General features: G+C 50.3%; 1 protein-coding gene across 3 annotated transcripts in view; it reads left to right on the top strand.

Annotated features, from left to right (window-relative positions):
• Positions 1-17,003, top strand: part of LDLRAD3 (low density lipoprotein receptor class A domain containing 3) — a 205,098-nt gene that overhangs the window by 100,009 nt on the left and 88,086 nt on the right. For 2 of the 3 annotated variants that reach the window (XM_037128266.2, XM_037128269.2), the window contains exon 4: positions 7,279-7,413. In XM_037128266.2, coding sequence (XP_036984161.1) covers positions 7,279-7,413 — 135 coding nt within the window. The remainder of the gene's footprint in view (positions 1-7,278; positions 7,414-17,003) is intronic. The other variant, XM_037128267.2, reaches the window with a different exon arrangement.

Here is a 17,003-nt window from a genome sequence, read left to right on the forward strand (position 1 = left end):
GCGATCTCTCTGGCACATCCCAGTGTCCTGGGACCTGAGAGGGTTCCGCAGTTGTCTGAAACGTCATCATCCTCCCCAGTTGGCCTGCTCCAGTTTCTCTTTTCAGAATCTGAAAACAGCTGCTACACGTGCCGCATGTGTTCTGTCCGGGTTTGTTTGGTTTTGGTTTCTGTTTCCTTTGCTGCATTCAGTGGGAGAGCCAGGGGAGTGCTGGCTGCATCCGACCTGGAATCGAAACCTCCTCCAGCTCGGCTTTAGCATCACAAGAAGAGAGAGTCAGGTGTCATCCGCCTTCTGATGACACACGTCACCGCCATGATGTACATCTACCCAGAACACCCAGCCTGAATCCGATTGAGCCCCTACATCTTAGTCAGTTTGGGCTGTTATAACAACACCATTGACTGTGTGGCTTAAACAACAGAAACTTATTTGTCACAGTTCTAGAAGTCCAAGGTCCAGGACACCAGCATGGTCAGGTTCTTGGTGTGGGCCCTCTTCCAGTTTATGTCCTCACGTGGCCCTCCCTGGTGTGTGTACACACAGGGAGACCCCTCGGATCCCCACCTCCTACGGGGCACTAAGCCCATCCTGGGGGCACCATCTCATGACCTCATCTAACCCTAATCACCTCCTGAGAGGCCCCCCTTGATACCATGCCACTAGCAATTAGGGTTTTGGAGGAGAGAACATGCGGTCCATGACATTAACTATGAGTCTACAGGAAGTTCAGGGCCAGAGGAACATATTAGTGACCTGTAGGTAAACAAAGTGCCAGATCCAGAATGAGGGAAATTTTTCAGAGCCCAGTGTCATCTATTAATAAATTCTGAGGAAAAAATAGAGGGACAGAGAACCTATGAATTGCAGGAAAGAGAGAGAGGCAGGAACATCAGTTTTAGACACACACAGTTTGGGTGGGGGGTATTCAGGCAGAGGTGCCTGAATGGGCCATCAGGAGAGAGATGATGTTTATTGCTAGAGCAGAGGTCTGGATAAAAGGCAGACTTGGGTGTTGAACAGGAGGTCACCATGCCAAGGAAGCTCTTCTGGGGACAAGGACACAGTCCTTGGCACCAAGCCAAGTCTGGAGGGGTTTTAAAAATTCAAAGTCTCTGAGTCTTAGAGGCTGGGAAGAGGTAAGCGGTGTACATAGGCACTCTGTCTCGGTGGCCAGAGGGCTGCCTTGTTGAGCGGACTCTGAAGGAGGGCAGGAACTTGCAGCTGGCCTCAGACAGGCTCCCTCGTGTCTTTGAAGATTGCGGCTTCGAGTGTTTTCCAGGCCACAAAGGAAGTGGTGCTTGTTAATGGGATGGATTATTTGCAGAGAGGCTTGGGGTCCGGCGCCCTGCATCCTGGAGCAGAGGGAGTCTCGGAGCAGCTTCGTTCCTCCCAGTTGCATGGTTTCCAGGGAAGTGGAGCTGGGAAGACAAGAGCCCCACGACGCTGGGATGCTGGTCGGAAGTGAGCGGCAGCCACCGCGGGACGAGGAGCAGATGGGAGACGAGAGGGCTGGTGACAGGGACCTTCTCACTGGAGTGTTTTGTCCAGAACCCTTTCAGGTGGAATGGGTGCCAACCATACAGACTTTAAAAGGATTCAAGGCGGCATCCCCTGGGTCCTGCTGCAGGCACATTGCTTCATTTCCTGCCCTGACGCCGGTCCGTTGCTTTGGGGCAACCGCAGTGGGCCCTTGGTCCTTCCCTTCAGACATGCCGCCAGTTTAATTAACCACTGAGTTTACTCTTAACTTGGTCCTCCCTCCCTCCCTCCCTCCTTCTGGCAGGGGAGACGAGTTCTCTTTGCTGAGTAAGTGGGCCGGGAACCAGATCCTCAGATCCCTGTGTTTATTGTGGTAATAACTGAGGAGCTTTTAAGTCCGAAATTGTATTTTTGAAGTTAACTGTGCAGTGTCCTTTATCCCTATTGAAATGAGTACTATAAAACACATTGTTCCCCTTCCTAGCTAACTGAGTAAAACAATCCATTTCTCAGTGACTGGTAAACTTTAGCAAAAACAAAGAAAACAGATTTTGAGCATAGACGTTACGGAGACATAACATCCTCAAGTTCGGAGCGTTTCCTGGCTAGTTTATGAGCAGTCTGTTGAGCAGTTACTATTTCAGGGCCCTGGGTGAGGGACGCTCCACGGGACCACAGGAGCTCCTAACCTTGACCACCCGGAGCCTGCTGCCCTACATCCACTGGCCCTGAAATCTGGCCAAGTCTGGGGATTAGCTGCAGAGGCCCCGGAAGAAACGTAGTGAGGCTCGAGCTGTCTGGCGACTCTGGGAGGCTCTGCCACTCTGGTTGGGTGAGCCGCCTAATAACTGAGCGTTCTTGCCTTTGAGGAACATTGTTGACGGGGATTCTCTGAGATGTGTTGTATATTGGCGTGATCAGTGTTTAATTGGAGACAGCCGTGGGCCATTCTTAGGAACCTTAGTTTTCAGACAGGGCTATAATACTGGGTTGCCTTTGGCTCCTTTTAGAACTTTCCAATCTCTTTTGAAACTACCTTAGGCTGCTTTTTATAGCTTTTCTTGTTTCCTCCCATAGTTGTCAGCTTTCATTTCTTGCCGGCAGTTTGTCTGCAGGGTGGCAGGCCAGCCTCTGCCCGTATGACTTGCTGGGTCCCTGGGGGCCAACCACCAACCTTGCTGGGATTTACATAACCAGGGAGTCAGTGCACCTCGAAGGAGAGCGGGCTTGAGGGCCCCTTCCCTGAGAAGCTCCTGGCACCTGAGGGGCATGAACACCCCACTGTGTGTTTTGGTGGCTCAAGGCCTTTTTTCAGGCTGGCCGCTGGGGTGGGGGCGTGTTCCTGCTGCACCCTCGGCCTGGGTCTCTGCCTGGCATTGCCGGGGCAGTGGGCGCGGCGTGTTATGAAGAGCCATGGACAAGGTGTGGTGGTTTACAAGTGCGTACCTGTGTCTTCACAGCAGCTGGGCACCTACCTGAGCATGAATGATACCGAAAACGGGTGTTTGCGAGCCAGAGAGAGTTTTGTGGGGAAAAAGTAAAGAAAAAGGAAAGTGTGTAGGTGCTGAAACTTGTCTGCCAGACTGGAGTGTTTAAAAATTCGTAGTGCAGTCTTTCAAGCACACTGGAAAAGAAAAGCAAAATTAACTGACTTCTTTGTTCCCAATACCCTTTTTCAATTATTATATTACCTATAGTTATTTTTTTTTATTTTTAACCCTCACCCAAGGATATTTCCGTTGATTTTAGAGAGAGAGGAAGAGGGAGAGAAACATCAATGTGAGAGAGAAACATTGATTGGTTGCCTCCCGTATTCACTTCAGTCAGGGATTGAACCCACAACCTAGGTATGTGCTGTGACCAGGAATTGAACCTCCAACTTTTGGTGTGTAGGGCGACGCTCCAACCAACTGAGCCACCCGACCAGGGCCCTACAGTTATTACATTATCATAACTAAACTCTAGTCAGTCATACTGCATGGTATATTTGAAAGTTGCTCAGAGTGTAGATCTTAAAAATTCTCATCACACAAAAACTTTTGTAACAATTGCAAAAAATATAATTATGTGTGGTGATAGATGTTAATTAGACTTATTGAGGTGATCTTTTTGCAGTATATACAAATATCAAATCATGTTGTACACCTGAAACTAATATAATGTTATTTGTTAATTATATCTTAATTAAAAAATCACATTAGCGTGTTGCTCTTTTGCTGCAGAGTTTAAAATAATAAGATGCTACCAAATATCATTAGGAGTCTGCAGTACTTCCTCCTCGGATCCTGTCCTCCTCCCTTCTCTCCAGAGGCACCCACTCTTCTGGACTTAGCCGTGTTTCTCCAGTGCGAGTTTTTGTTCTTTCAGTGTCGATTTTCCTGTCCACCAATAATGGCTAGCGTCCTTTTGCTCAGGTAACTTCCAGCAAGTGGCACAACGCCGTGATAGTCTCCCATAACCTCCTTTTCTCCCTCGCTGTTGTATTGGTAGAATGTATTCACCTTGTCTCAGATTCATTTATTTTTCACTGCTGTTGACCAGGGGTTGGCACACAGTGGCCCGTGGGCCAAGTTTAGCCTACTACCTGTTTCTGTAAATAAAGTTTTATTGGAACCCTTCCATGTCCTAATTTTCTACAGTTGCCTGCACTACAATGGAAAAGTTGAGCAGTTAAGACGGAGACAAAGACTGAATAGTTAGCAAAGCCTAAAATATTTACTGCCTGGCCTTTTACAGAAAAAAGTTACCTGAGCCCTGCCTTAGAATTCTGAGGTCACAGTGTGTCAGTAAACGTTCCTGCTTGTTCCCGATTCTCCCCAGAGGGCAGAGCCGGCAGGGAAATTATGGGGCCGGAGCACATGTGCACCAGGAGCTTTACCGAACAGGACCAAACTGGTCTCCGGGGTGGACCCGCCAGTCTGCACTCCCACCGCGGTCTGTGCCACTTCCTCTCCCTCCACCTCCTTGCCAACAGCCTGGTATTTTAAGACACGTTTGGCAAGTGGGTGCAGTTAAAAGTGGTGCTTCGTTATAGGTCAACATCTTTTCAAGTTGTTATGGAGCATTTTCCTTTTTTTTAATTTTTAAAAAGATTTTATTTATTTATCTTTAGAGGGGAAGGGAAGGAGAGAGGGAGAGAGACATCAGTGTGTGGTTGCCTCTCATGTGTCCCCTGCTGGGAACTGGCCTGCAACCTAGGCATGTGCCCTGACTGGGAATCGAACTTCGATCCTTTGGTTCTCAGGCCCACGCTCAACCCACTGAGCTACACCAGCCAGGGCTGTTATTGACCATTTTTTTCATTATGGGAATTATCTGCTAATAATATCCTTGGGTCATCTTCCTATTGAGTCCTCTTTTTCCTTGTGAATGATGAGAGTTCTTTATGTATTCTGGCTACTAGTCTTTTTGGTTATGCATTACAGACCGCCAGTGTCTTAGTTTTTAGTCAGTCTGGATTCTTTACCGGAGTTGTGCCTCACGGTCTAGTCAGCCTTAGTTCATCTTGAAGATACATGTGATCTGTATATATACACATATATGTAGTATGTATGAATGCAAATATGCACACACATGCATGCATAAATGACCTCTTTCCCTTGAGAAGGTTGGCACCAGTGTCTCCCTTTGTGAGAGTCTAAGGGTGGAGAAAAGGAAAGACTTGGCAACAGTGTCAGCAGGGCTGATCCAAAACAGCCTGCCCCGGCGGCATCGTCCCAGAAGCTGATTGCCGCTGGCGCTTGCTTTGGTTGTGTGGAGGTGACCCTCTAGGTCCCAGAGAAGCCACTGTGGTGGGACACGAAAAGTTTGGAGGGCTGCCTTGGACAGAAACCGAATGTGATTTGTGGTTTTGGGTTTTTTCTGTTTTAGTTTTGGCTGAACAGATTTTGGTTTCAGCTTGATCAAGTCAAACCATTCTCTGGCTCACAGTGATTTAAATAATTAAAACTCCCATTTCCAGCCCTAGCTGGTGTGACTGAGTGGTTTGAGCTCCAGACTGTGAAGCAAAGGGTCACCTGTTCGATTCCCAGTCAGGGCACGTCCCTGGGTTGTGGGCCAGGTCCCCAGTAGGGGGCATGCCAGGGGCAGCCATACATTGATGTTCCTTTCCCCTTCTTTCTCTCTCTCTCTTCACTTCTCTCTAAAAAAATAAATAAAATATTTAAAAAAAAATACTCCCGTTTCCAGGCCAGACTACTTTTGTTTGGCTTTGCATTGATCCTTCATCTTCAAAACTGCGAGCACCGGCTTCCCTCCTCCCTCCCCCTCCTCTGACCTTTCCGTTCAGACTGTCTGAGTTGAATAGTTAAAAAATAACTCTGCAGTCCGAGTTTGCGGATCCCTGTGAAATTTACAGTCCTTGCAGCCACGTTCCCTGTGTCTCTCAACAACAGCCCAGCGAGCTGTGCAAAGGAGAGATGGCAGCTGCATCTTGCAGTTGAGGACACTGAGAGACGCCAGCGGGGGCTTGCCCGGGTTCCACAGTGCCCTGCCGTGCCAGGCCTGGCGCCCCGCGCTGGTGCTCTTCCCACAACGCGTAACTGAGCTGTGGGCTCAGTTTGTCGCCCAAGAGCCGGGATGACACCTCTTCATCATGGCCAGTATTGCTCCTTCAGACATAACGAGGGGAATGTTCCCTGAGCCTGCACCAGGTGCCAGACTCCGGGCCTTCTGTCCTGTGTTGTCTCAGGGGGACACCAGTTGGTGCTGCGCGAGTCGCAGGGCCAGCCACGCAGGCCTGTGGCCAGCAGTCGTTCAGGGTCCGGGCTTGCCTTAGAAGGGCGTCCTGCTCACTTTTACACCCTGCACTTACCTTCTTGAATTTTTAAATAATTCTTGAGCAGTTGGCCCCACATTTTCCAATTTGCACCAGGCCCTGATAATTATGTAGCCAGTCCTGTTCACAGATAAGAAACCAGGGCTCAAGAGGTGACTTCTTTTGCCCAAGTTACACAGCGAATAACTGGCAGAGCTGGGATTGCAGTGACTTCTTCTTTGCTACTTCACTTATTAAAAATAGAGTTCTGGAGAGCCTTGTTTGAATTGCACCGCAGGGAACCGGGAATGAGGCAAATCATGGTGAAGAAATACTGATTTGCCGTGGAGATTTGCTTGCATGGTGGTAAATAGTTTTGCAGTGACCCCATCCTGGTCAGTTGCGCCCCCCCCCCTTGCCTTTCAGGGTGGGATCCTGTGATTTTCTTGTGAGGTCCCTGAAAGTGTCTGGAAAAGGGAGCCTCATGGGGCAGCCACACAGGCTGACCATGTGGGTTAGTGGGCTTGTTGGATTGCAGGGAAGTGAGACCACAGAGCTGAGTGATCTGTAAAGACACATGAGGAATTAAGATGCTGGTCCATCACTGGGGAGCCAGAAGGATCTGGCAGGGCTCTTGGACTGGATCATGATATCACTGCCTCTGTGGCTGAGGGTCCTGGATCCCTGGCTCAGCTACCCCTTCTGGATTTGCTTTTCTCTCTGTGTCTCTTACGCCACCAGACATTCCACTTGCAGCTCTCCAGGACATTCAGGCTTGCCTCCGGCCGCTCAGGGACTGCTGGCCTGCCTAGAGGTTGACCACTTGGGTGGGGCACCAGTTTGGTGACTTGGGCAGAGTGAGCCTTGTCCTGTTTGGGTCATTGGCTGGCTGGTGTCCCAGGATGGGCTCTGATCCAGTCAGCCATCCTGGAAGGGGAGCTGCTTCCCAAGCAGGGCATGCTCCAGGCTGGGGAAGGTCCCCAGAGTTTTCACAGCGACTTGTGGCCTTGCTGGTGACGCGATCTATTTTCCTTTCACAGCAGCAAACCCTCTGCTTTGCTCCACGGCGCGCTACCACTGTAAGAACGGCCTCTGCATTGACAAGAGCTTCATTTGTGACGGGCAAAATAACTGCCAAGACAACAGTGACGAGGAAAGCTGTGAAAGTTCTCAAGGTAGGAGATGCCCCAGTGCTAAAAATAATCGCAGCACCACGCACGGTGCAGTAACACGGGAAGGGAGAAGGCGACACCTGTGTCCGCTTCAGGTACAACACTTGATTAATGTTTGCACTTGACCTTGCAGTCCTTGGGCACACGGCTTTATCTGTAACGCACCATCCAGTTTTTTTTTCTCATGTATTAAACGTCGTATGTGCATTTTCTCTTCAAAACTGAAATTTGCCCTCATTGCGATGCAACCTGGCATGGTGCTCTGCTGTGGTTTTCTGGATGGTTGCATTGTTGGGGGCCATCGGGGTTGCTTCTTTCCATTGAGTTACTTGTTTGGGGTAAGTTCCACCAGGGGCGGGCGGGGGGGAGCATCTGCACGGTTCATGGCTCCGCCTTGCCACACAGCTGTCTGAAATGATTTTTTTTTTGCTTTACCTGGTGACTAGCGTTGTCTGCCCTTGTCAGTTTCACTGTAATACCCTAGGTGTTCACTGCTGTTCTGTTTTTTTCTATTTTTGCTAATTTAGCAGTCATAGAGTAATAGCTCCCCAAATGTTTTCATTTGCATTTTTTCTTATTATGAGCAAAGTTAACATTTCCCCTCATGTGTGTGTTTACTATTTTGTTTCCTCTTGTGTGAATTGCTTACTTGTAGTAGGGCTCTCGGGCTCAGAGCTATTTTCTGGAAGCTGATGGATGCAGTTTGGGGGTGGAAGGATGAGCTTTTTAGGGAACTAGACAGATGCAGCAGGATAATATCCTCTCCTGGTACCTTGCTTTTCTGATTTACTGTAGACAGTATTTTCTTCAGTGATGAGGGAGAAATGTAACGTTTTAAGAACATATGTCCATTTTTAAACACCCTAAAAAAGTATGTGTTTCTTTCATAAACTGGTATCATCTGTATGCAGTCTTTACTTTCTTTACTTAATACATCTCTGTGTTTCACCCACGTTGTTGTTTGTTGGTAGATTTCATTTTCTTGACTGCTGCCAGTATTCCATTCTACAAATGTGCCACGGGTTACAGATGTAACAACACTGTAACAAGGAAAGCAAGTGAAGGATGGTTGTCGGAGGCGTGGGGTAAGCTCCATGAAGTTAGATGTGGGTTCTTTTCATGGAACTAGCTTTTATTTCGGTTGGTGGTTATGTTATTGAAAATGAATACATGAATGAATAAATAGGTAATTCACAGACCACCGGTGAGAGTGGGTCACCAATCAAGTATTATGTTCGGCCCAGTTCTGTACGCCCAAGGTTCAGGCACAAGAAAAGACAAAATGCGCATCAACACAGACTTTGCCAGAATTTGTGCAGAGAACAGCCCAGAAAACTGCGTCTTAGGCAGAATCAGCCTCCAGTTGCCCTTGGGTCTTTGCCTCAGGGTGCGGTCCTCGAGAAGCAGCCGCTTCGCGTGGGAAACCCGGCAGTGCAGAGCTCGGGCTGCCCCCCAGAGCAGCTGAACCCACCGGGGTGCACTCTGTGTTTTCAGAGCCTCCCGGTGATTTCTGTACCCACTCTGGTCTGAAGCCACTGTGTCACACTAAGTTCAGAGAGGTCTCTAATCGTCCCATGGGATGAGGAATTTCTAAACTTCTGATGGGACAGCAAGGTATTTCTGGTCTTTACACAAAGTCAAGTTGTTATTCACCAAAAGTGGTGCCAGGATACCTCCTATGGCATGTGCCATCGGCAGTGATAGGTGTTGGATGCGGGGAACAGCAGTCACAAAGGCGAGTAAATATTAACACAGATAGGAAAGAGTGCGGAGAATTTTTGTTGAGTGTTATTATATCATTTTCTCCCGTGTGTACTACATGCACTAGTGGTGCCCTGAGATATTCAGCAAAAGGACCCCCAAGTCTAAAACTTGGAAGCCAGGGAATTTGTCCTGTTGGTTGTAGCTACATCTGTCCCATCCCCTCCCCCCCAGGCCTCTTCCAGCACCTCGCTGAAGCAGATTTCTGCTTACCCTTGGGAACCGTCCCTCTGCGGGCTGGTTACAGTTAGTGTTTCCAGCCCCAACTCCTTTTCCTCCGTAATATTGTACCTTCATGTAAACGTGAGGTGTAGGAAAGGGTAGTGGTGGCCCAGTGCCCCCAAAGCCCACTGCTGGCGGACGCCTGACTTGGAGCCCCCTTCCTCAGGTCTCCGCTTTGTGCCCTTCCCCACGCAGACAGCACCCCCTGGACCGAAAGCGGTGTTCTCACGTGCTCTCTGAAAACACGTCCCACCCGGGCTTGGGGAACAGCTGTCCGCTGCCGTTGGTATGACAGCCTCTGAGCGAGGGTGCCCATTGCGGAGAGGCCTGCTGCCATCAGGAGCGCGCCTTCTTTGCCTCTCGAACCCCACAGATCCTGCCTGGCAGCAGAGCGCCCTCACAGGTGGTTGAATAGGCACTGGAGACTAGAAAAGATGTCTTTGACGGGCGTCAGGTTACTAAGCTGTGTTTAATTTGCGCCCTGGGTAGTATTACATCATTGGTGGTTTTAAATTTTGTGAGTTTCCAAATCCACCATCTATGAAAATAATCGCGTTCAGGATGATTGTTGTTGATTAAATAATAGAGAAGATGCTGCTGTCCTTCCCCCTGGAAAGCTGGCCCCACGGGAAGCATGTGATGGGCCCTGGGCCTGCTGTCGCCTGGGCCGGGACGCAGTTTGGCGTCCCTCTTATGGTGTGACGTCCCCCTGCTCCAAGTGTGGCTCTAGCCGTGAAGGGTGTGCTTTCCTCTGGTCCGGTGTCCTGTAGGCAAACTGCTGGTTTTGGTGCTGGAACCGTGGAATGCCCATGTACCAGGGCTGGGGGAGGTCCCGGCCCCCGGGGTTTCGAGAGAACGGGCTCCACATCCTCCTGAAGAGTTTGAGAGGCATCTGGACTGGACAGGATCTCATCTGGGGCCACAGAAGATATGAGCCCTTGTCATCTTAGTAACAGTGAACATCGTCAAGCCTTACCATGCGCTGGATACTGTGCTAATATGCACTTTCTGTGCATGATCTCATTTAGCCAAAATATATCCTGTCTGCTTCTGCTGGGCTTCTAGTCCTTCACAGATGCATCTTTGCTTTCCATTGATGTGGGATAAGAAAATTATATTTTATGATGTTTATCTGAACAGAGTGGAGAAAGCTGGCCCCAAGACAGGAAGTACGGTTCTTAAAGTGCTTCCCCTCTAATTTGATGAGGGTGTGGAGAAGTGCTGTCTCCACGCCAGAGACACCGGCTTTGGTGCACCTCTCCTCCCTTTCTCTGCTCATCCCGGTAAGTTCCCTGCCTGATCCTTGGCAGTTAAACCAACGACAAACTCTGCCAGGAATTGGAAGCATGATGAGACTGTGAACATGTAGTCATTGCCATACCTTTCTATTTCCATATGGGATGTATTAGAGACCAGAGAACAGCACGGTGGAATTGAACTTTAATTGGGGCCTTATGGATTGGAACCATAACCTGTTTACCAGATAATTCCCAAAGCTGTGGCGTTGGAGCAGGCTTGCACATGGACTTTTCTGTTGCTTAGGAATTCTTCCTGAGCGGTGCATCCAAAGTCAGCAGGTGCTGCCATGCACATGTGGCCTCAAATAAGTTGAGTTCAGCCCTAATTACACATTTAGATTCTTTTCTATTTTGGATAAATGACTGAGCATGGCAGGTAGCCTTTACTGATTCTCACCTCCTGGGGTTCACACCCTGGTAGAACCCTAATCCTTTGAATGTGATCTAGACTTTGCGACTTGCTTTTTAAAAACATTGTGGCAAAATACACATACCATAAAATTCGCCATCTTAACCATCTTGGAGTGTATAGTTCAGTTGTGTTCAAGTATAGTCATGTCGTTACACACCAGTCCCCATAACTGTTCCATCTTGCAAAACTGAAACACTCCACCCATTAAAAAAAATTCCGCATCCCTTCATTTTCTGCTCAGCCCCGAGCACCACCATTCCACTGTCTGTCTGTCTGTCTGTCTGCATTTGACTGCTCTGGGTATCTCATGTAAGTGGAATCATACGGTATTTGTCTTCTGCTGACTGGCATATTTTTCACTTAGCATAGTGCCTTCAAGGTTCACCCACGGGGCAGTTTGTGTCAGAATTTCCTTCGTTTTTAGTTAAGGCCAAATAATACTCCGCTGTACGTCTGTACCACATTTATCCATTCATCTGTTGACGAACATTTGAGTTGGTCCACCTCTTGGCTATTGTAAATGATGCTGCTGTGAACACAAAAGCACAAAATGACACTGCTGTGTCAACAGTGATGGGGTGTCAGTTCCAATATTAGACGACAAAAGACTCTGGTGTCTGTTTTGCTCCCTCTCTCGTTCATGCTGATGGAAGGCAGCCTCCATGTTTTAAGCTGCCCCTTGGGTAGGCCCATCGGGCAGTGACCAGGTGAGGGCTCTGACCAGTAGCCAGCAAGGAATGAAGGCCTGCCAGTAACCACATGGGTGAGCTTAGAGGCAGCTCCTCCTCTGGTCCAGCTCGAGCCGTCTGAGACCTCGGCAGACACCGTGACCTTAGCATTGAGCCAGAGCTGGGCTGCTCCTTCTGACCCATAGAAACTGAAATGAAGTGTTTGGCTTACCTAAGTCTCAGTTTGGGGGTAATTTGTTACACAGTTGGCAGTAGATAAGTGATATACCTCTCATGTGGGCCCTGATTCTGGCTGTTCTAGCCACAGAGGGCTTATGAAGACTCAGGTGATGGTGGGGGGTCGTCTGTGGAAGGAGATCAGGTAGGGTGCTTATAAAGACTGCTGTGACTTTGATTACTGACCAATTGGCAGGCGCCATTCCGAGTATTTTATGTGTGAGAGGGACCCTGACACAGAAAATGAGCCCCCCTTTTCCAGATGGAGAACCTGAGGAACAGAGAAATTGTTCAAGGTTGTGCCACGTCCACAGGAGTCAGTGGTGGAGCCAGGGTGGGAACGCAGATCACCCAGCATTGCAACTTGATACTCTTCAAGGTCCTCTGTGACCCTCTGTCCCCCATGGCACTGCCGTCCGGATGTCACTGTACTGGGACCAGGAGCACCAGATCCAGCCCTTGGTCCTGTGAGCTCATGGGGGAGGCTGTGCTGAGGACTGGCATATCATCCCTCTTCTTGCACTCAAGTTTTCCTTTCTGCAGAAAATGATGCCTGTCCACCTTCCTGGCTCGTGAGGCATGCCGGGAAGTTCAGTTCTTCCGAAGAAGCCACTGACACCAGGGTAGTTCAAGGAGTATTTTGGCAACTGGGTTGCAGCTTCTGTATCTTGCTTGCTGTGCTCTGGTGATAATGCTTCTGGGGAATTTGGAAAGCCGTGAGGTTTGGCACCTCACCCAAAGCTAGCAGTGACAGCTTTGTGCTGTTTCTTCTGTAAAATTGTGTGTGTGTGTGTGTGTGTGTGTGTGTGTGTGAGAGAGAGAGAGAGAGAGAGAGAGAGAGAGACTCCTCCTGGCATTTTGTCAGTGGGCAGGTAATGGAGCGCCTCCACGTGCCAGGCCCTGAGCTGAATGCAGGAATGCAGAAGTGACCTTGGCCCCTCTTCAGTTGTGCCCTCCCCCCTCAGTCCATACACTGGAACCCTGTACCCTAGTGCCTCAGGGTATGGCCTGATTTGGAGATAAGGTCATTGCAGATGTAATTAGTTGAGATGAGGTCACACTGGAGTGGGGCGGGCCTCTAATCCGAGGTGACTACTGTCCTTATGAAAAGGGTGCATTTGGACATAGACGTTGGCTCTGGGAGACTGTCACGTGAATGGAAAGGCAGAGGCCGGGGTGGTGCATCTACAGGGCAGGGAGCTCTGAAGATTGCCAGCCAGCCACCAGACGTGCGGTGAGGGGACGGAGCAGATGCTCCCTCACGGCCCCCTGAAGGAGCCAACCCTGCCAACATCAGTCCCCAGAATGGCAGGGTAGTCAGTTTCTGTCGCTTAAGCCCTCTGGCTGGTGGTACTCAGTTACAGCAGCCCTAGCACCTGACGCTGCCCCCAGGAAATCACAGGCAAGGCACAGTCACACACTGAGGCACAGCGAAGCTGTGAAAGAGTGACAGTGTGCAAAAGCAAAGCGGGATGAGGACCTTAGGGACACGTACAAGTGCTTGGTGCCTTTAGGGAACCGTGACAGTTGAGAATAAATTCTCTTTGGGTTGGTAGAGCCACGCCTGGTTAATAGGACATCTCCCGGCGTATGTTTACAGAGGCCGGTCGGAGTCCATCAGCACCTCTGTTTTCCTGGCAACTTAGGACTGTTGCACCTGGGTCTTTCTTTGTTCTAAGGCCCCAGCCCACCCGAGTGGGTCAGCAGCCAGCCCCAACTGAGAGCTGGAGCCTGGGCTCCCAGTGAGTAAGTACACAGCCACCGGAAGTGAGAATTAGGGACAGCGACTGCTTCTTATGCTCCCCTCTCAAATAAATACCTCAAATAAAACCTCACAGCTACAGGGAGCAGGACGAGAGTCCTGAGGCTGCTGGGCAGAGGGTCGCCACTTCAGGCCACCATTGCTCACTGCTGGGCCTGTCACCCATTGTGGCCAGGCGCATGTTTTACAAAGTCCACAAGGGGGACTGTCCTTTAGTGCTGCTGAAATGCCAAGTATGGTGTCCCTTGACATGCCCGTCCGCCCCTGCTCCCCACCGCCTCCCAGGGGGCCTGTGGTAGACTGGCTTTTTAGTCTCAGTTCTTCACTCCCTCCGTCAACCCTGTGACTGGCAGAGTAGCCAGAGGAAATGTCCCTCCCTCGTGGGTGCTGGGCTTCCTTTGGCCGTGAGTGTTGGCAGACATGATGAGAAGAGAGGTTTGAAATCGCTGTGCGCTTGTGCTTGTTACCCCGAATTCCAGCGATCTGCCCTAAGAAGAAGATGGAGAGCTGCTGGTCCTGGGGGAGCTACCTGTCCAGGGGGAGCTGCTGGTGTAAGGAAAATGGGTGTCACATAGAACAGACCTGAACCCAACCTGCACACTGGGGTCGGTGCCAGTTAAGGCCAGCAAAGGTACGGCCAGCCGGCAGATGCATGATCGAGGTAGTGAATCTCTGCCGTTGCCAGCCCCTGAGAGTTTAAGGTGTGTTTGTTACACAGCAAAAACTGACTAGCACCAGATCCTCAAGAAATATACCCACGTCATACATATTTGACAGGGGATTGTCAGTTGCTGCCATGGGCTGGGCGCCGTGTTCCGTAGACAGGACATACCCAATTTTGCCTGCTCTTAAGATGCTCTGGAGTGTGAGAACCACCATGATTTTACATTTTGCTGAGAAAGGAAAAATGCTGACAAATTATGATGGCCTGTTGATTTTAAGGTACTTCTCAATTTCAGAGTGTTAAAATAGGAAAAGTAATGTGCACTTACTTTAGAATGAAGAATGGTGATAGGGAAGAAGAGAAGGGTGGTCTCTACTCTGATGCAACTTCCTTCTGGTTGGAAGAACTAGCATGAGGAATGTGTGGGTGGAAAAGGCAAACTCGGGATGCTGTGGGGCCCGTCCTGCGGGTGATGAGGGCCTTCCTGAGAAAGGGCTGCCGAAGTGAAAACCAGAAGAAGGGGGAGTTCACTGGACAAGAGGTGGGAGGGTGTGGGGAGAAGGGAGTGCGGGTTAGAAGATCCAGAACTTAGAAAGGGGGGTGCACTGCAGAACAAAGCAGGGGCCTCCGCCGTGGTGGGCAGTGAGAGTAACCTGGGAGGAACGGAGCGATCAGCATTGGCCTATGAACTGGTGGCCCAGGAAGCCACATTAAGGATTTGGGACTTTCTCCTGTGGGGAGTGGCAGGTCACGGAGGAGACTGTAGAGGTGATCACGGTGTGGTAGACAGGACAATGGCTTCAGGAAGTACTTCAGGCTAGCATGGCTAAGATTTGATGACAAACTGCATGAGGGTTGCCAGGGATCGAAATAGCCCTCCTGCACGAGTCACCGTGGAGATGCTGATTCTGCAGAACGGCAGAATCCTTCCTCTTGGTGTCCAGGTGCGCGTGCCTTTTGCCCCACTGCTCAGGCTCCCCGCCAGGCGAGGTCCCGCTTAGACACCCGGCAGAACATGCTTCGGGGCAGTGGGACTGAGTGTGGACCTTGCTGTCTGCAGGTATGCTCTGCAGGCTTTCTGAGCCGTGTGACTGCTCGCTACGCTGTGTGATTGTGTAGGGGACCTTCATCGGGCCAGTCCCAGGGCAGCCTGTGGCCCTCAGCTCCCCACCCCGTTCCATAACATATTCATTCCCCGGATGCTTCCTCATATTCATTCAAACTCAAATTATTTGCAGGGCGCATGCTATTGCCTAGCCCCACTCAGGTTCTGGAAGAAGTACAAGGCTAGCTCAGATCAAAGTTGCTCACAGTCAGCAAGGGAGAAACGTAATGCCCCACAGATAATGATCCTCAAGTATGATAAATGCTGTAATAGAGGAGCGAGCAGCATGCCGTGGAGACACAGGATGTGACTGGGGCGGCGAGGAATGACTGCTGTTCCTTGGGGAACATGGCAAAGGCTTCAGAGCAGTGAAATCTCTGCCCAGTCTTTAATGATAAACAAAAACGGACCCATAAACAAGCATGAGACCGGGCATCTAGCCAGAGGAAGTAGCATATTCAACAGCAGAGATTCCTTACGGCTGAAGCAAAGTGTGTATGTATATTTTGGGGGCCTTGGCAGGGGTGGCGGGGACATGAAGCTGTCGGGGTGGGTTGAGGCTGCTCACTTCAGTTGGAAGGTGGAACCAGAGAAGAAATAAGATGCTCAGGTCTGGGAAAGGAATTCGCAGGAGGGCTGCTTATCACCGCACACAGAGAACATTCAGGTTCTCCGTGGGTCTCACACCGAGCTCCGTTCTCCCACAGACAGGGAAAACCTAATTGGGACTTGGGGCTACTGTACAGGAGGCTGCAAGTCATAGATTCTGAGGCTTCTCCAGGGTGAGAATCGTGGGGGAGGGTAGAGGACGATGGGCCAGGTATTCCCAACCTCTGCCCTTGACTAGTGGCTTGAAAATCTGCCCTGGGTTATGTGGTCCAGGAAGGAGCTTTCTGATTTTGGACCCGGTCTGGCTCCCTGAGAGCTCGGTGGCCTGTGAAAAGTGGAAATGTGCTCCTACTGTTGCAGATGTCTTGCCACGCCTGCCAAATGCTCCAGGAACCTCTTTCCCACGCCCTCCTTGTTTCTCTCTGGAAACTCAGTGGGTCACCGGTCAGATCAACCTTTGGTCCTGGAAAGCCACACGATGGCTCTTACCGACGTTTTCTCAGAGCGCGCTCTGTTCCTTGAGCTCTCGTGCCCTCTGTGACGTGTGTGCACCTCCAGTTTGCCTCGGTAGGTCAGCCTTTCCTGAGGGTGTCCTTTTGCAGAGCACGCTGCTGAGCGCTACGTGGTGACCAGAGGACTCCTGGGAGGCGCTCCATTCTCTGGTACCTACCCAACTTCTCAGTTGGAGAGGAAGACCAGGAGTATACTGTCACCCTTTGACCGGCACTGGGGACCTGAAAAATGTTGCGTCAAGCCTTGCATTTGAAAATATATGTTAAAGCACCCAGGGTGCCAGGGTGTCCTAGGTGCCAGGGTGTCCCGTGTGCATTCTGTTAGCTGCCCTGTCCTCAGCTC

This window comes from Artibeus jamaicensis, unplaced genomic scaffold (assembly GCF_021234435.1).
Source record: "Artibeus jamaicensis isolate MK-2021 breed Jamaican fruit bat unplaced genomic scaffold, CSHL_Jam_final contig_797, whole genome shotgun sequence".
NCBI classification, from domain to species: Eukaryota; Metazoa; Chordata; class Mammalia; order Chiroptera; family Phyllostomidae; genus Artibeus; species Artibeus jamaicensis.